This window comes from Callospermophilus lateralis, chromosome 3, assembly GCF_048772815.1.
Source record: "Callospermophilus lateralis isolate mCalLat2 chromosome 3, mCalLat2.hap1, whole genome shotgun sequence".
NCBI lineage: Eukaryota > Metazoa > Chordata > Mammalia > Rodentia > Sciuridae > Callospermophilus > Callospermophilus lateralis.
This window is the reverse complement of record NC_135307.1, coordinates 150,886,822-150,913,170: the sequence shown is the minus strand read 5'-3', so window position 1 is coordinate 150,913,170 and position 26,349 is coordinate 150,886,822. Positions and strand designations below refer to the sequence as shown.

The 26,349-nt window shown below is 45.7% G+C and overlaps 1 protein-coding gene across 1 annotated transcript in view; it reads right to left on the bottom strand.

The window, feature by feature from the left end:
* Window positions 1-25,245, bottom strand: part of Acss1 (acyl-CoA synthetase short chain family member 1) — a 62,806-nt gene extending 37,561 nt beyond the window's left edge. Inside the window, exons 1-2 of the mRNA XM_076851443.2 lie at window positions 24,909-25,245; window positions 12,985-13,081 (exon numbers count right to left, since the gene is read on the bottom strand). Of these exons, the coding sequence (XP_076707558.2) occupies window positions 12,985-13,081; window positions 24,909-25,236 (425 nt within the window). The 5' untranslated portion in view covers window positions 25,237-25,245. The remainder of the gene's footprint in view (window positions 1-12,984; window positions 13,082-24,908) is intronic.
* Window positions 25,246-26,349: the final 1,104 nt, after the last annotated feature.

Sequence of the window (26,349 nt, the reverse complement as noted above, 5' to 3'; positions counted from 1 at the left end):
AATCTCACATCCTGGCCAGAGTCAGTATGCAGCTGACCCATTAAAGGACACCCCTGTCGAATAGAAGTAACCAGGCAGACCTCATTAGTGCCTGATTTCCTCTTGGACCTCTCAGCAGTTGTCCTTGGCCGGAATCTTGTTTCCCCGAAAAGAAGTTCTTTCCCTTCCAGCCACAAAGCACAGCTCCCATCACTGAGGAAACCAGGTGTCAACACATTAAGAACTCCCTCCCTCCCCAGGCTCCTGCAGGCTGGTAGCTCTGGACAAGCACACCCTCCAAGTGGACTCCAAGCCTGGAAGACAGCCCTGAAAACAGCTAGGTCCTGGCAGAACATTCATCTACTGGCAGGACAGACTTGTTTACCTCCCAATCCACATAATTAAGTCCTTTCCCTGGTGGGGTTTGGAAGAGGATGTAGGTTTTAACTTCCTAAAAGCATTCCCTATTCCTTTGGTTTAAAAAAAAAAAAAAAAAAAAAAAAAGCCACAGGATTTTTTTTTTCAGGTCCCACTTCGGGTTTGCATGTTCCCTGTGCCATCTGTCTCTCAAGATTGCCCTGTGCAATTTCATTTTTCTGCAGCAGCAAAGGCAAAACACAGAGAAGCTGAGTGCACATAGAAAGTTCCAGACCGAGTGCAAATTAGGAGTCATTCTATTTCTAGGCTTTTCTGTGGGTACACAGAACACTACAAATTAATACCTGGAGGAAAGTCAGCAGGAAGGTGGCACAGTCACCAGGTCACATTCAGAGGGCACCAAGTCTGGCATGACTGCCTGAGACCTGAGTTGGTAGCAGGTTGCAGAACTTAACAACTAAAAAGAAAAGCCCTGCTTTGTAAAATTTGCTGTTTATACCAGTGTAAATATTTCTACCCTCTGCTAATTTTAAACTATAAATGTGACTCAAGTGAATGAAGTGTTGGAACACTATATACACAATCATTCTGAGGAGTACTTGATGCCACCAACCCCGTAAGACTTGGGAATCACTAACTAACCTTGCCTTGCTCCAGGGGCAGCCTTCTCGTCTCTCCTAGCAATCATATCCCAAAAACTGCCTTCCCCACTCCTTAAGAATGCCCTTAAAGTTCACATATTTTTTTTTCCTTCATGAAACAATAATTGCTAGTCATTTATTTATTTCATTCATCTTATTACTCATTCAATAATAAGTAATTGTTAACAAAAGCTCAAATTGTAAGTTTGGGAAAAAGGGAAGAGCAAATGCTTGCCTCTGTTTTATTCCAAGCCACCTAACCTCCCTATTGAGGCCACAGTCTCTCTGACCTTGAGTTTCAGATGGAGTTAAGTTCTGTATAAGCTCAGAGGCTGGACTCCCAGACTCCACTTCATTCCTGATCATGGGATCAAGAGCAGAGAACATGCTCCTATATTCTCCCTCGGCAGCCTTCGACACCAGGCCGCTGCACAAGTTCATGCATCTCATCTCTGCAGGAACCCACTAGAGGCCCTGTACCACTTCAGAAGTAGTTTGTGAACCTCTGCAATTTCACAAAAGCATTCCTATTTGCACCAGTGGAAACATGCCAAAAACATCACACAAATTCTGAGGCTAGAAAACAATCACAATTTAGTTTTAACAACCAGAAAACTAATGGGTTTAAAATGTCAAAATAGAAGACTGTTATTTTGAAAAAGCATTGGCCTACCATGAATACACATCCAGATAAGCCTACCCTGGGTGGAATTAATAAGTTAGGGGTCAAGATCAAAGCCTGTCAATTCACAATAGTTAAAGTGTAGAACTAATCTAGATGCCCTTCAATAGATGAATGGATAAAGAAATTGTGGTATATATACACAATGGGATACTACTCAGCCTTAAAGAAGAATGAAGTTATGACATTTGTAGGTAAATGGATGGAGTTGGAGAATATCATGCTGAACAAAATAAGCTAATCCCCCAAAACCAAAGGCCAAATGTTTTCTCTGATATGTGGATGCTGATCCATAATGGGGAGGCAGGAATAAAGGGAAGAATGGAGGAATTTTGGATAGGGAAGAAGGGAGTGAGATGAGGGGCGCGGGTATGGGGGTAGAAAAGATGGTGAAATGATACAGACATTATCACCCTATGTACACGTATGATTGCATGAACGGTGTGACTCTACATCATGTATAATGAAATGAAAAGTTGTGCTCTATTTGTATACAATAAGTAGAAATGCATTCTACTGTCATGTAAAACTCATTAGAACAACAATAACAGCAAAAAAAAAAAAAATCATAGCCTGTTAGTTATAACAGACCTTGAGCAGTGGTGGCGACCAAAGGCCTTGGCACAACAGGAATACCTGAGAGCTTGTTCAACTGCAAGAAGTGGAGGGACCAGCAAGGCCTTGCTTGTGGCCTGGGATCTGGGAAGCGACAGGTCTGCTCCTCATCTTATAACAGTTAACCCCCACCCCCAGGCATCAACCTCTCTCAGCCACGTGGCATGGTGGTCTCCAATAGGGCAGCACAGCCAACATCAGGTATCAGAAGGTTGAAACCTTTTACCCTTCTACACTTCCTTGACATGTGACTTGCCCTGGCTCAACTCCCTATTCCTTCCCCCACAGGGCTGCACCTGACTTGTCTGCACCGGTTTCTACACAGCATCCACTCCAGCCTCCCCAGGGGGCATATTTCCCTTGAGATGCCTTTGCACCTGGCACCTTTGTAGGTAAACAAGAACTGCACGTGGGAGAGGCTGCAAGGCACACCTTTGTTTTGCTAGGTTTTTCTGGAGCAGTCCCCCTACCTTTGAGGGTGCCAAGAGTCTGCTGAAGATTCCTTGGGGACTGTGCCTCCAGGCTGACTTTTCACCCTGGAGGGGGTCCTCCCTCTTCAGTGATTTGATGAGCACCCTGTGGAAACTCCCTTGGGCTTAAAAGAGCCACAAAGAATCTGCTTTCTGCATCTGGATCCTAACAAATACATTTCCCTTGGGGTCATTGCAACTGCATTAACAGGTTCATTTTCAAAGGCAGATTCCCAAATCTCCTTCTGCCAGCAAGGTCTGTAACAACATTCTGATGAGGTTTGTACAGCCACAGAGAATCAAGGAAAGAGATGAAGGTGATACAGTGCCAGGCATGTGGCCACTGTTCTGAGAAGCAGCCAATACGCAAGCTGTCTCCCTCCCTAGCACCCTGTGCTCTCTGCTCCTTACTGCCCAGCAGGCAGCACAGCCAGCACCCAGCACACAGTGGGTGCAGAGACATCCTGGCTCATCTCCCTGTCCTCTCCTCCAGGGGCTGCATCTCTATTCCTTTGCCCTTGTCCCCCCTTCATTTCCTCCTCCTATGATAGAGGTCACAACATCCACCTGCAGCCCAGTCCAGCCTTTAGGACTTCACAGCCATCATCGCCGCTTTTTCCTACTTCCTACAAGCTCTGTCCAGACCTTCATGATGGTCCTGAAACTTTCTGGCACTGATGAGCCCCTTCCCAAGTGGTATCCATGCTTTATGAGTGTCTGCTTGTCCTCCATGGCTCTAGCCATCTGGAAGACAATCATCCTATCAGTAAGAAGGTACACTGTCTGCACACAGCCCCTGTACACACCCACCAAGAACCATGCTTATTAAAAAGTTTGTGAGAAATATCGACAAAGGGAAAATAAACTATTAGCCTGGATGTTCACTTGAGTAAAAGATGTTTGTACACAGTGCCACTGTTAAAAACTTTTTACCTCTTGGTTGGTTTGCATCTTTTTCCATATTATTAATTTTATACCAAAATGTTAAAAGTTCATATTACGAGTTTTATTTTGTATAGCAAAATAATTAGTAGGTTTTTTAAAAACCTAATACTTCCAATAAACAACTTAAAAATTGTCAGTTAAAAGAAGGAGGAGGAAGAGGAAGAGGAGGAGAAGGAAGAGGAAGAGGAGGAGGGGCAGTGGCACAAACCTATAATTCCAGTGACTGGGGAGGCTAAAGCAGGAGGATTGCAAGTTCCTGGCAGCCTCAGCAAAATAAAAAGGACTGAGGATGTAGCTCAGTGATAAAGCACCCCACCTTTACCTCTTCCAAGCACAGGACTTGAGCCTCAGACTCCTCAGTGGATGGCCCCAGCCAAAACTGAGCTCAAATCCTAATTCTGGTTTTTCCAGCTATGTAAAGGTCCCAGTTCCTGAGGATTTCTGGGAGTTAGGGTCAGGAATAGGAACTAGGATTATCCATTTCAGCACTTGCCCCGTACAGAGGGAGAAGGGGATCACCATAAGGCAGCAGGAAGAGGGTAGGTGGCTTCCGGAGGAATAAGCAGGGGCCCCCACAGTCCATCCCCATCCTCCCCAGGGCTGGGCTCCAGCTGCAGGGGCACTGCTGTGCTCCCCCTACCATGGGAGGAGGAAATGGAGGGGGATGAGAAGGCAAAAGAATGAAGATTCGACTCCTGGGGGAGGGAATAGGGAAATGGGCTAGGGCAATACACATTTCAAGGCAGTATAGAAGGGTAAAAGGTGTCAACCTCCTGGTACCTAATACTGGCTGTGCTGCCCTGTTGGAGACCCCACCCACATGGCCAAGGGACACCAAAGTGCAGCCTACAACAAAGCTGTGAGTCAGACTAACCCCTCGGTCAAGAACCTGCAAAAACAGGAGGAAAAACACAAAATGGGAATAACAAAACCCTACTCACAGATTCCACAAGCCCCAAGCATTGAGCATCAATGGTCCCCTTGGTAGCCAGAGCCCTGCCCCCTCTCCAGGAGCCAGCACCCCTCCACCTCCCACAACTTGGTCACTCCCTGCAAACTCCTACATGCAGAAAGGGGATTCACAAAAGTGGGGCACCAGCTCTCAGGGAAGCATGTGTGTGTCCTGGAATTAAACCTCTGCCAGGCTTTACTCCCAAAGAATTTTCAGAAATTTCCCCATCAAAGTTTCTAGAGACATCCAGATGTGAGGTCATTGCTGCTGCAGTCTGAAGATGCAGCTATTCTAAAATATGAAATTCTGAAAACCTTAACAGTGCCCTGAAACAGTGGTCATATATAGAAAGAACATAACCATTTCCTAGCTTGAACATCTGGAGCCAAAATCTTAAGGCAATATAGGTGCTGGCTTAAAAACTTGTGCATATCAAGTAATACCGAGTTTCTATTAGAGTCCCACTGCCAGCATGCAGATTCCAGACAATCTTCTCAAATGGAGTTACTCAGATGACCACCCAGAGTGCCGCCTCCTCTCAGGTGGGGAAGCCAGGTCTGGACATCACCTGTGGCCCAGGAGCCTCTGACCTCTCTCTCCAACTCTGGGCGTCCCCTGAACACACCAACGGCAGAGAGGGTTGTTTCACCCATCCCATCCACTGCATCCATCAACCTCAGTCAGTTAATGAGCCTCCCTCAACTGCCTCAATGTTTTAATAAAGGAGCTTGTTCCCTAAAGCAAGTAATGTGGGTGCTAAGGAAGAAGTGCAGGCATGGGGAGGGATGGGGCTGCCTTTTGCTAATGCACTTAAGGTGGAATTCCACTCACCCACCCACTCCTGAGCCCAGCAGACACAGACATCCTCAGCCCTGTGCTTCTGAAATACTCTGCTGACCTTAAATTAAACCTAATATGCAGCAAACGGACCTCAATATGCAGCAAATATAGACCTTTCCTCTCCAAACACAGGTCTGGGCTTTCATCCTATGTGTCCCAAGCAACACTCAGCAGACCGGGGGAGGAAAACCATGATTCTATTGTACAGAGAAGAAAACTGAGGGTCAGAGAGGTGATTTGCTGTGAGTTACACACAGCCAGGGGACAAAGCAGGCATCTGGCAGCTTGGTGAAGATACACTTAAGGGAAAGCGAGGAACGAGAGATGAGTAATCGAGAAATGAAAAGACAGAGACCAGGCAGAAATATACACAAGAATTTATTTGTCAGAGCTGACAAATAAAGGCCATCTCTCTATAGGAGCAAGAGGCAAAATGGAATTGAGTTGTGGGACTTTTATGGGAGAGGCTCAGGAATCAGAGCCAGGTGGGTCCTAATGCAGCAGTTAAGGGTTGGGTTGGTATGAGGGAGAGGTGAGCCTTTCTCAGAAACGCCTCTGGGAGGGAAAGCGAAACTTTTCCCTTAAAATGACAGTTGTCGCTTAAGATGGCCATCCAGATGCTAAGCAAGGACCTTACACACACCCTGCAACATGCATACCTCCCGTGGTTCCTCCTGCCTTCATCCTCATGCTTCCTTCCTCTGCCTCTCAAAACTCAACCCTCCCTGAAGCCCTCTGCAACTGGGTGTTGTGTACAGTGAGACTTCCTGCTTCCTACCACTTGAATCTCTTCTGTGACCTTCCTAAGTGACCACGCTGAAGACACCCTAGACAGAGACAAGCCTGCTAGGAAGGCAGCTCCAACATGAAAATTCCCCACCCCATCCCCAGCTGGCTGCAGCATGTGGTCTATAGCAGTTCCCTCTTCCCCAGATAAAAGGGCACACCACAAGACAGGTCCCATCTTGTGCTTCCCTGTGGGCCCTCCACATTAGACACTGGCTATGTGAATTCTCCATGATGTCCAACGTTCACCCAGCCCTCCCAAAGATACAACCATTGCCCTCCATGCCCACTGAGGGGTTTGTGGCAGGCAGAGCCAGGGAGGCCTGATATCCCCTCTGTTCCTCTGGGCGGGGCTTTCTCACTGCACCCAACTCCCACCCGAGTAAAAGGCCCAGAATGAAATCCCAGGAAATCAGCCCTGTGGAAATCATTTAGCCACAGATGCTGAATGATTCAGGCACATGATACTGTCCTTCCCAGCACACTCAGGGGACCCACAATGCTCCACCATGTTTCGCAATGCTGATTAGGATCCGCCTTCCTGGCTCAAGTCCACCAGGGTTGGACAGTGCCCAAGGTTTTCTAATTTCTGCTTTTGCAGATGAGGATGCTGAGGCCCAGAGGGATGGCCCCAAAGTCACAAGGATGGTCAGAGATAAAACCTGGTTTTTTATGGTTTAATTAAAATACTCTCATTTGGCCTCAAGTTTAAATTAAAATCCCCTATAGAGAGCCTCATATTAAAGAACCCTGGTTCCGGCTTGGTAAACACTCACTCTGGCTCTCACAACTTGCCCTCTCTTATTTCAGGTCACACCCCACAGGCTGAACAGATGTGAGACCAGCTGCAAGGCTTCCAACAGCTCTGAAGGGCCTGTGTCTACCCCTAGCTTGGAAATCCCTGGCCTAGACCCCAGGATTGGCAGGGAGATTACATACTACCCAGGCAGGTAGTAGAGCTGAAGCCTCATCAGTCTCCCCAACATTGACATCATCTTGCTGAAGGAAAAGCACTTGAGTTTTTCTGTGTGTCTACTCCCAAGAGTCTCTACAATCTGTGCATCTGAACTAAGATGAGAAGAACCATCTTCTAAAAGAGGCACATGCGGATGGTAAGAAGAAGCAGCTGCCTAGAGTGCTCTCTTGCCACCTTGCTTCAGGGAGCATGCAAATTATCTATGCCTGGCCTAGTGGCCTCCAGGGACCCTGCTCCAAGGGGCCTGCTAGGTCCCTTGGGGAGATGGCTCTGGGCAAAGAAAAGCTAAAAGGGGGGTTCAGGTCACATATGAGGAAGTGGGCACAGATCAGTCCCATGCTGAGTCCCAGCCTCAGTGCCCTCTGGCAGGATGTGTCCAAGAATTAGCTCCTGCTGCTGCTACTCACAGCTCTGGTTTTGAAGCCACAGGGAGAAGGCACTGGTGATGTGAACAGAATGGGAACCAGGTGAGGATACTGGCATCCCCCCCCCAAGTTCTTAAAGTGAATCCCCCCAGGCCTCCCTACCACTTGGCCCCAGGAAAGGTCCATGGCCAAGTGAGGTAGAGTTTAGATGCTAATATACAAAATAGCACACACCTGAAGGCCACAAGAGTGTCCACCTTGATTAAGTAACTTAGGGCATATCTATCAAGAGATGACACAACCATCACAGAACATGAAGCAGAGCTTTGCCAGTGCTGTGGAAACAAGTTTAAAAGCTGTGAATGTAGCCAGGCATCATGGTTCACACCTGTAATCCCAGCAACTTGGGAGGCTGAGGCAGGAGGATTGCAAGTTCAAGGCCAGCCTCAGCAATTTAGCAAGACCCTCTGTAACTTATCTTAAAAAAATAAAAAGGGCCAGTGATGCAGCTTGGTGGAACAGCACCTCGGGTTCAACCTCCAGTAACAAAAAATTTAAAAAAGGTATATGTGTGTAGGGGTGTGTGTGTGTGTGTGTGTGTGTGTGTGTGTGTGTCTGTCTACATGTCTGCCTGCAATACAGCAATGGTGGAGATTTTCGTGAATTCTCAGCATAAAGGTGTTCTTAAGGGCTGAGCCCCGTAGTTTGTGGGGAATGAACTGCTGATTCATGACACAAAGAAGCATGACAGTGATTCTTCAGAAATGAGCCTGTCTAAAGAATTTAGCAGATCCAGGAGTGAGAGGTTCTGGGAACCTGAGGAAGAAAACACATTAGTGACCATGCCCCGTAAGCTGAGTCCCAGAAAAAGGATGCTGACGTAGCCCATTTTGAAGGGCTTCGTCCTAGGATGCATCAGGTCCCAGTGAAGTCGCTGACATAGCCTATGGCATGTGATGTGGGTTCTTGGCTCTGAACTTGCTGACATGGAATCAAGCCATGGCTTCCCCCACCAGACCGTTGCTCCTAAACAATTTCACCTAAGTCTGTCTCCTTTTCTGAAAGGTTGGCTTAAAAAAGATACCCATTCAGAAAATAAATCAGACTGGAAGTTGATTGTTGGGGGAGGGGTGGTGATTAACTAAGAAGGGACACAAGAATTTTCTGAAGCAATGATTGTTCTGTTTCTTAAAATACGAATTTGAGTTCCACAGGGGTATGCATGGGTCAAAATCCAGCAAATGTAAACTTGTGCATTCCATTGCAGGTAAATTTCACATCAAAAGAGAAAAATAAAAACATAAAGTCCTCTAGTTAATCATGTGCATGATGGAGACTTGTGAAAAGTATACTGATGTCTGGGAACATACTTAGAGGGATGATGGATGAACTACACATGGCAAAACAAATCTAGGTGGTGGGCAGATGGTATGTGCACTGTTTCAATTTTTCATGATAAAACATTGGAAGTAGTAATAATAATAATTAGCATTATTATTCTTTTCCAAAAAAATTGTGGTCTTCAAAATAATGCAGTCATGGTGTTTAAAATAGAACTCAAAGTTAGTACTCCATAAATAGTGGCTACTATCATAATCATCATTCTTTTTTACTGGATAATTTTTTGTTGTTTTTAATTGGTTTGTTTTGTTTGGAGGAGGGGTTGGTACTGGAGATTGAACCAAGGGGCACTCTACCACTGAGCTACAATACCAGCCTTTTATATTTTTTATTTTGAGACATGTAGGGGTGTGTGTGTGTGTGTGTGTGTGTGTGTGTGTGTGTGTGTATGTATGTGTTCTTAAGGGCTAAGCCCCGTAGTTTATGGAGAGTGAGCTATTGATATGGTCTCACTAAGTTACTGAAGCTGGCCTCCAACTTGCAATCCTCCTGTCTCATCTCCCTAGTAGCTGGGATTACGGGCATGCACCACCACACTCAGATAGTATTTACACTTCAATGCATTCCACCATCTCCTTGTGCTAACACTGTAGAGTCATTTGGTTATAATTTTTGCCTCCATTTTATAGATGGGAAAATTGTTCCTGGAGAGACTATGTGACTTCACAATTCATCAAACCAACAGAAGATGGTCCTAAACCAGAATTTGACTTTTTCTGTTGACCCCCAAGTCCTATGATAACCAGAGAAAAATCAGGCTGCAAATTCCTCCAGAGCAAAGTCCACTGTGCCAATCCCAGGGTGAGTCTGCAGGGACTGACAACTGCCTGCTGTGCCTGAGGTCAAAGTAAGGGGTAAAAGTCAAGAAATTTCTTTCTCCTTGGTCACTGTCCCAGGGGCATGTTAGCATGCAGAATTTCCAGCCACTTGTAAGCTTGCATCAACACCCCAACCTATGGAAAGTACAGTCCTGTGGGGTTGCTTTAAAGGGCCTGCAGGCTGGGGCTCTAGCTCAGTGGTGGCACAAGTCTTACCTGGTAAGTATGAGGTCCTGAGTTCCATCCCCAGCACCACAAGAGGAAAGAAGGGATGAAGGGAGGAAGGAAGGAAAAAAGGAGGGAAGGAAGAGGCTATGAGTTTAGAAGTTAACCTTTGAACCCAGAAAGGTTGTGGCTATTCTGAAGCTCCTGTGGTACCACTGCATGAGACATCAGGGACATCAGGGCAGGAAAGCGCTTCATTTCAATGACTAAGTTGCCCTTGTTTTTAACACTGGCTTGTGTGCTTGTGTGTGTGTGAGCGCGTGTGTGTGCATGTGTGTGTGTGTGTGTGTGCGCTCATGTGCACCCTCCAGCATGCTTATGTCTGCTGGTAGACAGCCAGCAGTAAGTGTGGAAGAACAGGAAGAAAATCTCATATCACACTCCTAAAATGACCAGGAAGATGATTAACCAGGGTCCTTCAAGGACTCGCTACAATTACAGGTAACCTGTATGTAGCCTTTTCACTCAAAAAGCAAATAGAAATAGCCACCTGGTTTTAAGCCGGCTAAGATCAGCAAAACCATTTTGGACTAAGTCTGCTCATTCTTAGAATAATAAATACCTTACCTGTATTCATAAATTTGTCTGTGACCCAAGGCTACTTCTTTGCTATGGAACTAAAGTCGCCCTTGTTCAGGACTGGCCGCAGTCCTGAACATTCCACATGGTTTATGTTTAACCAGACATTTCAGGGGGCCGTGGAGCCTAGTTCACACCCTGCTGAAGACTGCAGCATACAGAGAGGCTGGGAGTGGGTGTAACCCATGGCCCACCCGCCCCCAGGGTCCAGGCACACGCTGGACACAGATGAAAGGAGTTTAGTCCTCCAGGGAGTGCCAGGACTGGACTGCTCACAGCTGGTATCCAGTTAGCACCTCTGGCCTCACAGATGTTTCTCATCTTTTATTGAAGGATGACTCCCAAGGCAACTGCCTTAAGGCCCTTTTCAGAAGAAAAGTCTGTTTACAGACAAATGGAGCTGGGTCAAAAATCATTAAAGTGTCACAGCACCCTATTTATTGGACCAGCACCCCTCATAATCCCCTGTGCACAGGAGGACTGCATGGGGATTTACTCGGTGGGTCCAGTGGACCCAAGGCTCTCAGAAGCAAGATGGAGATAGGGAACAGAAATAAGAAGCAAACACAAGCCCAGAGTTCAGGCCTGTAAGGGAAAGAAGCTGAGGATCCACAGCTGTGAAGTCTCTGATGGGCCTGAGGGATAAGGTGGGGGCGGGGGACACAAGCAGGCCAGTTCCGCTGGGAGCTGAAGCAAATTAACCAACGTCACCACTGCTGCATGCAAAAGTTAATTAGAGCACAGTTTTACCAGGCTTGGTGAATTTGGTCTGGGATAAAACTGAAATTTGAGAAACAAATGAAAAGCAATGGTGGGGGGCCATTTACCTTCAGGTCACTCAAGTGGCTCAGATCTTCAGGCTGAACCCATTTCTCTGAATACTCCTCCAGTGTCCCCCTCTCTCCCAGGTCCCAGTTACTTGTACTTTTTTTCTGTTCCCGGGGCAAATTATTCCCCTTGTCATTGGACTTCAGCTTAAATGACTTCCATGGTGAGCTTTCTACCTCCTTTTCAGGGAAAACCTCCTTGACTATTCAGTCAAAAGTGACCACTCTACCGGGAATTTGAGGATTGATTGTCATTACACATAACCTATCCTGTCCTGGTGGACACAAAGGCACCCAGTGAAGACTTGCTAGATGATTAGACCAGGGAAGTCTGAAGCCACCTCTAGGATAGTGATCATAGCAGAAGACCTGAAGGGGTGAGGGGTGGAAAGATATGTGAACAAAGGACACACAATTTAGGCAGCTTGTTGTAAAGGAAAATTATGGCAAATTGTGCCTTAAGGTTTGGGGTTTTTTGGTTTTGATTTTTTTGTTGGTTTTTTTTTTTTTTTTTTTTTTTCAGTGCTAGGGATGAAACCCAGGGCCTGGTACATCCTATACAACTGCACTACCTCTGAACTACATCCCCAGTCTCAGGCCAAGAAGACTTTAATGCCAAACCTATATTCCACACTGACTGATCACAAAGAAATTAAGCCCCTACAGGAAACCTTAGGAAGGCCCATTACTCATGAGCTCAGCTAAACCGCCCAATACACATGTGCTTGGCCCATGATATAGCAAAGAATCTGCTTAAGAAATCCAAGAATAAAATCACCATATTTTACCACATAATTGTTGCAGATCTTGTGCCAAATTTTTTTGTTTTATTTACAAAAAAGTGGGGTGTGATCATTATGTGAAGCGATTTTTTAAAAATTGTGCCAGTATTACTTTAAAATCATTTATGACTAAATTATGTTTGATACAAAATGAGGATGCATGGAATGCTCATAAATGTATATGAATGTGGTAATGATGATTATGGGGCAAAATATGGTATCAAGTTTGTTAAAAAAAAAAAAAAAACTCCAAGGCTATTTTTATGTATTGTCCCACACTCACAAGTGAGAATAAAAGGTTAAGTGACTGGCTTTTATGACTCCAGTGTGTATTTTATTCAGTTTGTTCCCATGCTTCCTTTTTCTGAAATGAAAGGACATTTCCAAAGCTGAATCGGGTTCTCTGATATTCAGCCACCCTCTCCCCCAGAGCCAGACACCAACAGCAGGACCAGGCCAAATGCCTCCCCTGTACCTTGAACATTTGCCATCTCTGCTTGTTTCAGAAAACTCAGTTGCATTTATGGGAATCTAAAGATATCAAATTGCCAAAGTGAACAAGGAGGTTGGGGCTCCCGCCAAGCTAGAGAATCCTTCGCTGTTAAGTGGAACAGCATGGGTGTCTGGTGCTGGCAGTCATGACTGTCATTGATCCATGCCAACAGACAGGGAAACTCCGGTCACCCTGCTGGGTGTGGAGACCGGAGAAGGGATAGACAGTACCTGTAGGTGATCCTCACTTCAGTTCCAGGCTCATCTCGCTCCCAGATCAAAGCCACACTCTCGGGGGACTTCTGAACATGCTGATCCAAGCAGTTGACTGTACAAAAACAGGTTGTACAGACATTAATTCTTCATGTTTTTAGAGAGAAGAGGGGGGCAGGGATCTACTTTGCTGTGGCTGGCTCTACTTGTGCAGAGAGAGACCCTGCCCTCATCCATGGTAAGCTTTCTACCTCCCTGCAAGGAAAGGGTGATTGTCAGAGCTGCAAAAATGGAGGTACCACCCTGTAAACATTATCCCAAAGGTGAAAGGTGACCTCCTACAAATATTCCTTATTCTCAAAACTATTACTGGGACCACAAACACCAGTGGTTCCCAACTCTGGCTACCAGTTGCCATCACCTGGACCTTCCCTGGTCTCCCTACCCAGTGAGGCTCCAGGCTGGACCTCATGGTTTTCAAAGCTCCCTGGATGGTTTTAGGTGTAGCCTGCACTGGGCACTGCAGCCTGAGCTGCAGGAAAGAATACACAGCTCGTGGAGCAAGCTTCCTTGTACAAGGTAGAGGTACCAGCCAGCGCAGGGATCCAAATCTTCTCTCAGGTATCCACCTGACACCGTATAAACCAGCCTGTGTTCCAAAAAGTGACTCAATGATGGGAAAATGCCATCTGGTTTTCCAGAAAGTTCTGCTCCCTTCCCCCCTCTATTATCAAAGCTCAGATCACATGACTTGCCTGTAAAAAAAAAATGGAAGGTCAATGCTACTGGTTTACTGTAAACCTGAGGATTAATATGATCTGTTCATTTGCTGATATCCTGTTTACTGTTCATTTGATTTCAAAGGTGACCTTAACCCAGACCAGTTACTTAAACAGACCCTTGCAACCAACCCTCAAAGCCAATTCCTCTTTACTCACTTTCCTAACAAAGGTACCCAAGTAATTGGAGGAAATGAGTACTCTGAATAGATTTTGGGGGAGGAGGAGATCAGTGGTCAGTGGTTGCAAGTCCACCTGGTCTTTCAGGGTCACCTCAGTGTCCCATACGTAATTTGTACCTCAAAAATTTTAATAAATGTAGATACAGGGGGGAAATTAATAGTACTACTAATTGATACAGGAAATTTCTTTAAAGTACTAGGAAAAAAAGAAGAGAAGATATGCCCAAAAACTAAAAGAGAGGTAAAGCAAGAGGTTGAACTAAGAAGGGGTTAGTGAAGCCAGGTGCAGTGACTCACACCTGGAATCCCAATTAGTTGGGAGGCTAAGGCAAGAGAATCACAAGTTCAAGGCCAGCCTCAGCAACTTAGCAAAACCCTATTTCAAAATTAAAAATGAAAAGGGCTTGAGATATAGCTCAATGGTTGAGCACCCCTGGATTCAATTCCCATGACATAAAAAAAAAAGAGTGGGAGGGTGGGTAGGTAGAGAGAGGGAGACAAAAGGAGTTTTAGTGGCAAATCTGGAGTTGTACAATCAATAGATATAGTGTGTGTGTGCACACGTTTCTTCAGATGCCATGTGTACACAGCAAAGCCAGGCTACACTCTGTTTAGTAAAGTTATCAACACATACACACACCTACACACACACACACACACACACACCATCATCAAGAGTTTCTTTATTTATTTGTTAGTTTTTTTGTTTTTACAGTACTGGAGACTAAACCCAGGGTGCTTTACCACTGAGCTACATCCCCCTGCCCTTTTTATTTTTTATTTTGAGACAGAGCCTCACTGAATTGCAAAGGCTGACTTCAAACTTATGATCCTCCTGCTTCAGCCTCCCGAGTAGCTAGAATTATAGGTGTGTACCTCTGTGCCTGGGAAACTATCACAAAGCTTTCTGACATTATTTTCAGCTTTAGCCCTGGAGCACCCAGACCCAGAGACCACAGATAACATCAAGAAGACCACAGGGTTTCTGTGTTTCAGCATGACATGGTATGCAATTTTTAAAACACTAGTATTCCTCTTCCACTCATTGTAAGCCACTTTCCCCAAGTGTTTTTCTGGATGGGGGGTCTTTTAGGAGCACAGAAGGAAGAGGTACATAAAGCCTGAGGTGGTTTAATTCAACCAGTGTCCTGGCCACCAATTCTGATCAAGACACAATGCTGAGTACAGAAGGGAATGCAAGGACAGATATTCAACCCCACGGGTGCAGGTTAACAGTTACAAACATAAGAAAACACGCAAGTAACCAAAACACAAGGCAGGCTATGGCAGGTATGGTAACATTCGTCCCAACAGAACAACGGAGCTGAATTTACCCAAACAAGGCAAACCCGTGGAGGTTAAGAGCAACCCCAGACTGAAAGAGTAATAGCAAGAGCCTCCACATGAACAGCGCCCTCGTAGGCCAGGAGTGAGAACTAGCGTTGTCCGGGTAGAGAAGTTAAGTGGTCGGCCAAGGTCACACAGTAGGAGAACTGGCTTTAATGCAGACAGATTAGCTTCAGAGTCTATCTCGCTACCGTGCTCTCTACAGTCACCCTGTGATGGCCCCAACAGGGAGCCAAGAACAGCTTTATGCAACAGAGAGAAAGGTGAGAGAAAGGTGAGCCCTGTCTGTGGTGGAGGAAGGAAGAGATGTGAACAGGGTGTGATTTTAACAAACAGGTGAGGCTTAGAATAGTCTAGAAAAGCAAAGGCTAATTCAGGTAGGTGTGAGAAAAACAAGGCTGGTAGGGAAAAAATGAACAAACTGGTTTGGCAAATATTGGCCAACTATGTCCAGCTTACAAATGTGCTGTTTCTCTGACCAGTGTAGGGGGGGAGATGTAGTCGATAAATCGAGACTTTTCACACTAAAACTATGGATTTCTAGCTTCTGAGCAATCAGAAGAGAGGCCATCCTTTGGCACAAGACCTTTTCCCCAGGTACCTGGCCCTGGATGTAACTCTGGGCAGGTCATGACAAAGCTAGGAAGGCTTAGCTCAGGATTGGTGCTGCAGAAAGTTCTGGAGGAGAATCAGAATTGGACTGGATGAAAGCTATGTGCCCAAAAGGCAGGTTGGCAGGGAGCATGCTACTCACATTAGACATGGGCTCTCTTTAGCCCTGGGCCTCTCCAGCCATCACCTGGGTATTGGTGATATATGCAAACCTTCAACCACTCAGATCTGCTGAGAAGTTCCCAGGAGCTGTGTGTCCACGCTCTCATCTGAGAAGTTCTAGTCGGACAAACTTTGACCCTTTATAACCCTGAAGATGCAGCCTAGCCAGATGCAGATCAAGAAACAGCCTCAGAGACTTCCTAGTAGTCCAGTGACCTGCCCAAGCTCCCAGCCAGAAAGCTGCAGGAAGGGCTCAAACCACATTTTACACTTCACTGGGGTTCATCTCACCGCATCCCATCCTCTCATGACAGCCACAATGTTGGCACATTGTTCTTCCCCAGAGAGTGATTACACCTGTTTTATGCCAAACAGGAAGTCAGAGCTAAGAAAGGTGGAGGAGGAAAGCCTGCCACCAATAGAAAGCACTAGAGTACAGCCAGGTGACCACTGAGATCAGCTGCGTGTCCATCTCTTCCCAGGGACTGGTTAGATGGCAGAAATCCAGGCAGGTCAGAATGAATCCCCAAGTGCAGTGTTCCCTAGGTGCCTCCTCCACAATGCAGAGGGCACTTGACTGGTGGCTTCAGAGGCTTAGAAAGATATGTTTCCTTGCTGGCTGTGCAGAGTTCAGGGAACTCCTCCTGCCCCAGGGTCCTGGTATGTCCCCTGACTGATGCTGCCCCACACCTTTCAACTCATGCCTCCTGTCTCAGCTTACACTTCTCCTTCTCTTGGCACATCTTTCTGCCCTTGGACCCATGCCTTCCTCTAATTGCTTGAGATGTTTACTCCTTGCTGTGCCACTTTGGGCAGGGGCCAGATGTCCTGTCCATTTTGTATATGGATAGCCTAGCCCAGAGCATACAGCTAAGCATACACCAAAACTCTGGATGATGAACACATGGACCATTCAAGTCCTTGAGCTAGAAGAGGACACTGGGGTCTAGCTGGCACCAGAAGAGGAAACATAGTTCTTATCTTTGTGGCTTTGTCCCTCAAATAGAAGATCTTATTTTTAGCCAAAATTGGTGCTACTCAATATTGAGTGGTGTCAGAATCCCCTAGTGGTATTGTAAGCACACAAGTAGCTGAGCCTCATTCTAGCCCCTATTTCCATTTTAACTAGATGATTCTCATGCTGCCCCCTTTGTCTTAGCGTCACACAACGACAGATGTTCATGTGTCTACATCCACATCTATCCTTTTTTATGTAAAATTTTTTTATTTATATATGAAAGCACATCTATCTTATATGTAGATTTTAGATTCCATGGGTTGTGGGTAGGTTTTGTTGTTGTTTTGTTTTTTCCTTTTAGAAGGAGAGTAATTAATCATACCTGTCTTGTATGACATCTGGCCGTGCCCAGCTGGCAGTGTGGTGCCATAGCTAAAAATTCTTGGTCTCAAGTCCAAGCCCTGGCCAAATGCTCACTAACCACTAACAATGTTCTTGTTATTTAAGCTAAATATCAGTTTTCTGATCCATATGGTGGTTTAATGACTCTGAGTGGGACTTTAGGAATTAGGCGTCATTTGAGAGTTTTCTGTTATGGGGCCAGAGGTTGTCAGAGTGTTCCCACGAGAAACAAACAGAATAACTCATCTTTGCTCACAGCCACCACAGTGTGGAACCTGGGGGACAGGGGCCCTAAAATGCTATGGGTACGTTGGCTCTTACTTATGGTTTCTGCTAGTGCCTCAAATCCAGGAGGAAAAAGAAGGAAGGAGGGGAACAGAAGAAAAAAGGAAAGAGAAGAGAGAAGAAAAGAGAAGGGAGGTGAAAGGGAAAGAGGGAAGGAAGAAAGGAAATATGGAGGGAAGGAAATTGGGAAGGGAGGATGAAAATCCTACATTTAAATAACACACACACACACACACACACCAGTAAAAAAAAAAAAAAAAAAAAAAAACTCAATTCAAAGAACTGGGCAATGGGACAAAAAAAAAAACATTTCCAAGTGTTTCCAAGAAGAGTGGGGAAAGGCCTAGTGCAATCTAAGGCACAGCCCCACCTACTTCAAGCCTTTTCCAAATTTCTCAACACACAAAAGTCTTTCCTTCCAGCAGAAAACTGGCCACAACACTTATTAATTCCTCATTCTGTTCAGTGGTCTCCATTCTGGGACACATTGCTGAACCAGACTCCCATAGGAATCAAAAAGTCGCTGAGGACAGGGACCCTCAGATTCCTTTATCATGAGCACAATTCTTCCTCTAACAACTACAAAAAAGAAAGAAAGAAAGAAAGAAAGAAAGAAAGAAAGAAAGAAAGAAAGAAAGAAAGAAAGAAAGAAAGAAAGATAAATAAATAAAACCCCTTGAGCAAGTTACCAGAGTATGAACTTGTTCGTTTACTATGTTGAATAAAAATGACAGAAGGCCGTTGTTTTGGATTAAGTTCCTACATAGATCAGGCTGAAAATTAAAATGGAGTCACTCCTGTTAAAGTTCAAGGTCGCCAAGCTGAAACTAGGCTGTTTATTTGCCCTTAAGAAAAATTAGGACTAGTGGGGTAACAGCCAAACTTCCCCAATAGGCCTGTTTCAATTGGCATGGTAATAAAGTTCCCTCTGCCTTAATCCTTACATACACACACCCCAGTGTAACCTGAAACAAACTGATGTAAACCCATCAGTTATTTTTCTATTATTCTGTCTCCCTGCTCTTGCCTTAAAAAAGGAAAATAACTTTGAAATGTCCAAAATAGTTTTTACTACTTTTTTCAACCCTTCACTATCTATAAAACCAACCTCTTCTAAGCTTGGCCCATTGGAACACTGGATCTGTTTTACAAAATAGAAGTGTTGCCCAATTCTAGAATCACAAAAAAAAAAAAAAAAAAAAAAAAAAAAGACAAAGACAAAAGCAAAAAAACCAATCAGGATTGTTAAACTAAATTGTTGATTTTGTCTTTTGACAACTGATTTATGATCCATCTCTTGATTAGAATTCAGGTCTGTGGGTTGGGGTATTTTCTAAGTTACTCGACTACTGTATAAATTGGAGCCTTTTTGCCACACCTGGATAATGGGATCACCAACCACTTCATGTTGATGTCCTGAGGAGGAGATGAAGCCCCTGGGAACAGAGTGCAGGCTCAAGTTCACTGGAGCTCAGGCCCAACACAGCCTCCCAGCAGTTAAACTAATACCTGTTTGTGGGTCATGGGTTTTTAGTTTCACTAACCAAAAAGAATTACAAGAGTGTTATCATTTCCAGTATGAAAATGAAACATACTAATGTAGGAATTTTCAAGAACTCTATTTTTTTCCTTGTAGTGCTGAGGACCAAACCCAGGGCCTCTCACGTACGCTAGGTAAGCACTCTACCACTGAGCTACACGCTCAGCCCAAAAACTCTGGTTAGTTGTTTAAATATATCCCTTGCACATACACACCCCAATTTGAAGTTGACCCAGCACACAAAAAAATAATTTTAAGCATGCACAGTGGTGCACTCCTGTAACCCAGCTACTCAGGACGCTGAAACAGGAGTATTGCAAGTTTGAAGTCAGCCTCAAAAATTTAGCAAGACCCTGTCTCAAAATAAAAAATATAAATAAAAAGGGCTGCAAGGGCTGTGGTTGTGGCTCAGCAGTAGAGTGCTCACCTAGCACGTATGAGGCGCTGGATTCAATCCTCAGCACCACGTAAAAATAAATAAATAAAATAAAAAGGTATTGTGTCCAACTACAACTAAAAAAAAATATTTTAAAAATAAATAAATAAATAAAATAAAAAGGGCTGGGGATCTAGCTCAGTAGTAGAACACCCCTCAGTTAGTCTTTAGTACCACACACACACACAAAAAAAAAAAAAAAAAAAAAGTTAATTTTAATCAAAAGAAACTAGGGAGTTAAAATTCACAAAAGGATTCACAATGGTTTTCTTTAAATAGCAAATCTCCTTGGCATATACTGGGATATTACGTCAGTCACAAAAATTGTATTTGCCAACTTTCCATGAGCATCTGCTATTTAAAGTAAGTCATGCCTCTGACAACTGGGAAGAATTCAGATTCTTCCAGAGGATACGCCTCCTAAAATTGGAGTTACATTTTCATTTAGAGTTTAAAAAAAAAAAAAAACTTACACAAGTTATTTTAATCACTTGAGAGAAAAATGAAGCACAACTGTGTAACTGTGTAGTATCTTGCCATCATCAATGTATCTGTCTTCTGGATTATTGAAGGAGGTATGTAATAGAAGAGAAAGTGGCAGTAAAATGATTTCTGTTCCTATAATTCATCTTCCAAAAATCATCCAAGAAGACTGGGGGTATAGCTCAGTGGTACAGCACTTGCCCAACATGTGAGGTCCTGGGTTTCATCCATAGCATCATACACACATTAAGAAAAAGAAAAAAAAAAAAACTCTCACTGTTTGGGCTGGGGATGCAGCTCAGTGGTAGAGCATTGGCCTGACACCTGTGAAACCCTAGGTTTGATCCCCAGCACCCCAGGGGGGTAGCAAGGAGATCAATGCTTGGTTAAAAATAGTTTATTTACATGCTTGCTTAAGTACAAATACACCCATTTTTTTAAAATAAATCAGACTCAAACTTTAGGGTTTAGAAATTAAAGCCCAATTGTGTGTTTTGAAAGCCACACACACATCATTATGCTGTGGCTCTTCATTTGCAACTTCCTGACTTCTTCAGTTTACATGCCACAGAGCAAAAACACCTGTGCACCCTATAAAAACAGAACCAAATTTCAAAGGTGGGAAAGAATCCCTTTATAGAATTTATTTTTCCAAAGAACCTTCTGCAAAGCAGACCTACATAAAGGCAAAGGAGACAAGTCACTGAAGGCAGTGGAGAATCTACCTAGCTGCATTGGGGGCAGCGACATCCTCATCCCACCTGGCTATCAAAGCATTGAATGGGCAGGGTACTGGGATGCTTTGGGAGCAATTTGGGTGCCTGTGTGTTTTCCAAAGTCAGCTTCTCACCCATCTTGAGATGATCAGATACAAACACACATGGTCCAGTGCAGGTGGAACACAGTTCCTAGCAGCTGCTGAAGGCCAAATTCAAGGTCACAGTCTCCCCAAATGTTTCATTAATAATTAACACTGGTCAGTAATTGGGGCTGTAATACATTAAAGACAGTGCTGAGTGCTTTATAAGTCTTATCTAATCCTAACAAGAGCCCTAGGAGGTGAGTGCTGATAAACCTCATCAATAAGGAAACTTGGGCAAACAGGTAACCCTCCCAGGTCAAATAGGCTTATCAGCCTAACAATTTTTGCATTGATCTCTTGGACCTCTGGCCACAGGTCCTTACCTTGGCCTAGACATCATGTTGTGAGAAATTCTGTATAATTTTTGGGTATGAGAAGCTGTGTGTAGTTTATCAGTGGAGCCCAACCTGTGATTCAAGTCATTTAAAAGGTATTAGTACATTTTCTGTGACTATAATGAAATATCACAGCAGAATAATTTAACAAAGAAGAGGTTTATTCAGTTCACAATTCTAGAGGTTAAAGGGCTTGCCTTGAAGAACATCTGGTAATGTCCTTCTTGTTGACAGAGTCCCAAGGTGGTGCAAAGGTGTCACATGGCAGGATACAGGGACTTTGTCTGTGTGTCTTCTGTATCTCTGTCCTCTTCTTATAAAGTGACCAGGATTTAATCATGAAGGCTCCATCCTGATGACCTTATCTAATTCTAATCACATTCCAAAATCCCACCTCTGAATACTATGGTTAGATTTTTTTCCATCTTAACCTCACAGTGGGGAGTTTTGAGGAGACACACCATATTCTCACAATAGTACCAACCAGCCTCACACTCAGGAGTGAGAAGCAAGCAGATGCTCCCCCAAGTATGAGAGAGAAGCAAGTCATCCTCACAGGCTGTGTCTAGAATTCTGACCCACAGGACATGTGAGCATAATAAAAAGGTAGTTGTCTTTGTGCCACTAAACTTGGGGGAGGCTTCGTATGCAAAAATGGTAACTGGAATAGAATCCGCTTACAATCAATTCTTATTTTATAGATGAGGGAAAAAGCAAAGTATAGTAAAGAGAACCTAAAGATTCCAACCTAGGTGTGACTCAAAAGACCCACCTGGAACCTCGAAAGTGTACTGTAACACCCACATGCCATTGTTTGTTTGTTTCTTTAGTAGGGTTATTTCCAGCATGTGTATCCCAATTCTGCCTAATTTAGAAGGCCTTTCATCTTCCTCTGTTTGGAGAATATATGTCAATGATTCTTAGACCTGGGTGCACATCCTTATGCATGGAAGGTTTGTTAATTCTAGATGAAAGGTCCCTATTCCTAGGGTTCATGATTCTGGAAGTCTAGGATGGGCACCAGAATTTGCATGTCCAAAAAGTTCCCAGGTAAGGAAAAACTGAGAACTGCTGGTCTAGATCTAGATATTTCTGAAGGAGTAACACAAGTTTCAAGAGGGATGATTTTGGCAAACAAGTTATCCTGCTGGTTTTAACAGAGGGGGGGGGAGAGGGAGGGAGGGAGGGGGAGAGAGAGAGAGAGAGAGAGAGAGAGAGAGAGAGATACTAGGTCAAAGCACCCCTTCCACAAATTTCTAGGTAGCTCCTAGTGAAGCCACAGCCTGGCTTGTTCTTTTTCTTATTTACCACTCTGGTCCACAGACACTGGTCTGCAATGAACAAGGATGTGGCTGACTGATGAGTGGCTAGGAATGCCCATTTGAGATGAGAAAGCTACAGAATAGATGCTTTTCTACAAGACAGTTTTCTGAAGGTCAGTGTCTGGGGCTGAGACTCCACAGGCAGTGTCTGAAGTCAGACTTGTGGATTCCTGGCTTGAAGCTGGCCAGGAGGGGGTTGCAGTCCCTGGGACGGGGAGGGATGTGGGACCGGGGTGATAGGGCTTAGAGTTGAATGAGTGGAGCAGAATATGAGCTATCAAGCCTATATTCAGGAGAAATAAATGAAAGAAAAGGGATTCAGAATTTCTTGCTGACTACCCCTGACCCTAGCTCATAGAATCCTTGGTCAGCCCAATGAGGTCTATCCACTGTCTTACCAGTTGCAACTGTGCAGGAGCCAACCATAGATGTTCCCAAGTAGCCTTGGCCTCCAGAGTCCAGAGGCAGTCTATAAAGGAACTGCATACTTTCTGCCCTCTTGCTTCTGCATGTTGCTTTATCAACCCTTCAAGGGCACATTCCATCAACTCTGCAAACCTAAGGATTTCTCACCACCACCACCACCACCACCCCCCCCCCACACACACACACACACCTCCACTAGTTCAAGGACATTTGCTGCTGAGTCAGTTTTAAAGAAAACACTTATCTAGTAAGTGACTCATTTTGATTAAGCCTGTAGCACAACATGAAATGTGGGGGAAAATGCTGGCCCAAAGTTCTTTTTTGTTTGAAAAACAGACACTACCTATAATTTCATGCTATTTTTGAATATAATATATTGAAATTGCTACTGCTCATCGATCACCAATAAGCAAAGAGTCTGTTCCAACACCTGTGAGCATTCTGTCCTCACAGCCAGCCTAAAAAGTGAGCATTATTTTTACAAATGAGGAGACAGAGACTTGTGTAATGGTCCACACCTGTAATCCCAGTAACTTGGGATCCTGAGGCAGGAAGATTGCAAATTTGAAGTCAGCCTCAGCAACTTAGTGAAATTCTGTTTTGGGGGAAAAAAATATTTTTGTTTTTAAATGCATTGGGGATGTAGCTCAGTTGTAAAGCACTCCTGGATCCAATCCCCAGTTCCAAGGAAAAAAGAAAAGAGAAAGAAAGAATACAAAACACCAACAACCAAATGAGAGACTGAGGCTCAGAGGAGTAGAATAACTGGGATGATGAAGCTGAAGAGACAGGATCCCACCTCCAGGCTGGGCCTTGACCAGGGCATGATCTGTTGTCCTTTTCTTAAACATCTGGCAGACCCACCACACCCATTAACCCCATCCTGCAGGACAGCAGCCCTTCATCTGAGGCCCACCCTATGTGTCCAGCCAGGCCTACAGTTCCAGGACCTTCTCTTTCTACCTCCTCAGTGCCTTGTACTGGGGTGAGAGTGCCACAGATACCTCCCCCACCCCCAAACCTTAGCAGAACAGTTGGATTCCAGCTCAGCAGAAATCAGAGGATTAGCAGTCTGCTGGAGCTAGTTTCTGGGATCCCACCGGTTCCAAAGCTGGGTTTGTGCGTTTGAGGTGCAGGTCTTGGGGAGAGGGGAGGGGGGAGGGGTTAGAGAGAACTTCCCGCCCACAAACCCCTGAGTAAGGAGATAACGGATTCCAGACGCTGAGTGGGGGTTGTAAGGGTGTCAGTGTTTCTCTTCCCCAGGCCATTCGCCACCGTCTGTCCCCAGGCACGGCAGTCATAGGTGACAACCACTACACGCTTTCCATTTTCCCCTCCCGCCCAGGGACAGGAGCCGGGAAGTCCCGGTTCCTTGAGCAGGGCACTCTGCACCCAAGCCTGGCCCAGTGTGTTGTCCGATGCTCCCCACAGCTTGCGCTCTGAGACACTGTGGAACTCGGTAATTAAACTCAGGAGACTGTCGGTTGAGAAGCTTCCCTGGGACAAGGCCAAGCCGACGTGGGGCCGAGACTCCACAGGCAGTGCCTGGAGCCGAACTTGTGGATTCCCGGCTCGCAGCTGACCAGAAGGGGGTTGCATTCCCTAGGACCTGGAGGGATGCGGGACCGGGGTGACATGCCTTAGGGCTGAATGAGTGGAGCGGAATACTAGAAACGGGGATTGCTCTAAGGCAGCCGAGACGCCTGCTGCGATTCGCCTGGCCCAGGAACAGCTGCTGCCTTCTGAGGTTCCTTGAGTATCCCCGGGACTCGTGAGTCGGGGGCGTCCAGAGTCCCCCGTAGGCCACTCACCAGATACATTTAACTGGCCTCCCAGGAACCAGCCGATCTTGCCACTGCTGAAGTCGCAGTCCCAGACAGTGTGGTAGGGGGTGTCCCACACCAGCGTATCTCGCGCCAGCGACCCCCAAAAGGCAGCCGGCTCCTGGGCAGCCTGAGCGCTCAGAGCGAGATACGAACCCGGCTGCGCTGCGGCTACGGCGGGGGCGCTCCCCGAGAGGTGGGAAGTTGCCCCGCCCTGAGCGCTCAGCCCGCGCAGGGGCCGCACCGGCAGCCCCGGACGCCTGCAAAGGCTGCCCAGCAGCCGCCCGACGCCGCGGCCCACACTGCGCGTCGCCATCTCGCCCGACGCCCCTGGCGGGTGAGAAGAGTCGGGGCTCCACTCGGAGTTTCCGCGAGCTCCGCCCCTGCTCCGCCCTCCGGCCCCCACCCACTCCTCGCCCGTCAGAAGCTGTTAGCTTGAGCCCGCCGGGGTCGCCACCCGTTTTCTCCCGCTCTGAAAAGGAAGAGGGGAGCAGCCTGAGCAAGGGGCACTAGAAGGTACTGCGGAGCCGAGCTGGCTCCGGGACCCAAATGAGTTAGTTCTGCGCCCAACTGGTCTGCCCTCCCTCCCCAAGGCTTCTGGGCGTCCGGCTGTTTTGGTTTCTGTTTAAGCCTAGACAGCTTCTCCAAGCAGGCAATAGTAGCGGGGGCAAGTGACACGGGAGAGCAGGCTCGGGGACTGGGGCGCAGGGAGCCTTCTGGGGTGGGAATGAGCCGGCATGGAATGTAAGAGACTGGTGAATGGAGCGATCGAACCGCACAGGTGAGTCTAAGGACCAAAGTTTGGTCCGTTCAGCATCTCTAAAAGCTGAAGCCAAAGTTTCAATCGCTCTCTGCGCCCCTGAAAATGAACACAACCAGGCGGTACTGGCTTGTACCCCTCACTACCCCACGCACACATAAGCGCCCTGGGGTAATGGGCTGAATGAGTTGGCAGGAACCCTCAAGCCAGAGAGAGAATGCCTGGGTGGGTCCGTGGTCTGAGGGCCCAATGTTCAAGTCACTATCTGCCGGCATCAGTTCTGATGGGGTCACTTCCTGCCCAGGGGTAAAGTGTAACTGAGAAACAAGTGCATGCTCCTGCTAACCTCAGCTGACTGGGGTGATGGGGATTTTCTCTGAATTCTCTAGCATCTGTGGCCTGGGTTGAAACCCTGTCATTTTTAGTTCTGTGACCTTGGGCAAGTTCCTTAACTTCTCTGCTTCATTTTCCTTTTCTGCAAAACTGGAGTAATGCCTTTTTCCCAGAGGTTGTGGTAAAGAATAAACTAAATAATGTCTGTTAAATGTCTAGCAGTGGTCAGCATGACGCAAAGTAAGCTCAATAGAGCCGGTGGTGTTTTTGTTGTGTAGGAACAAAGAACAAAGAATGATAGAAAGGAATTTGTCTCTACAAGGTCCTTAAATATTT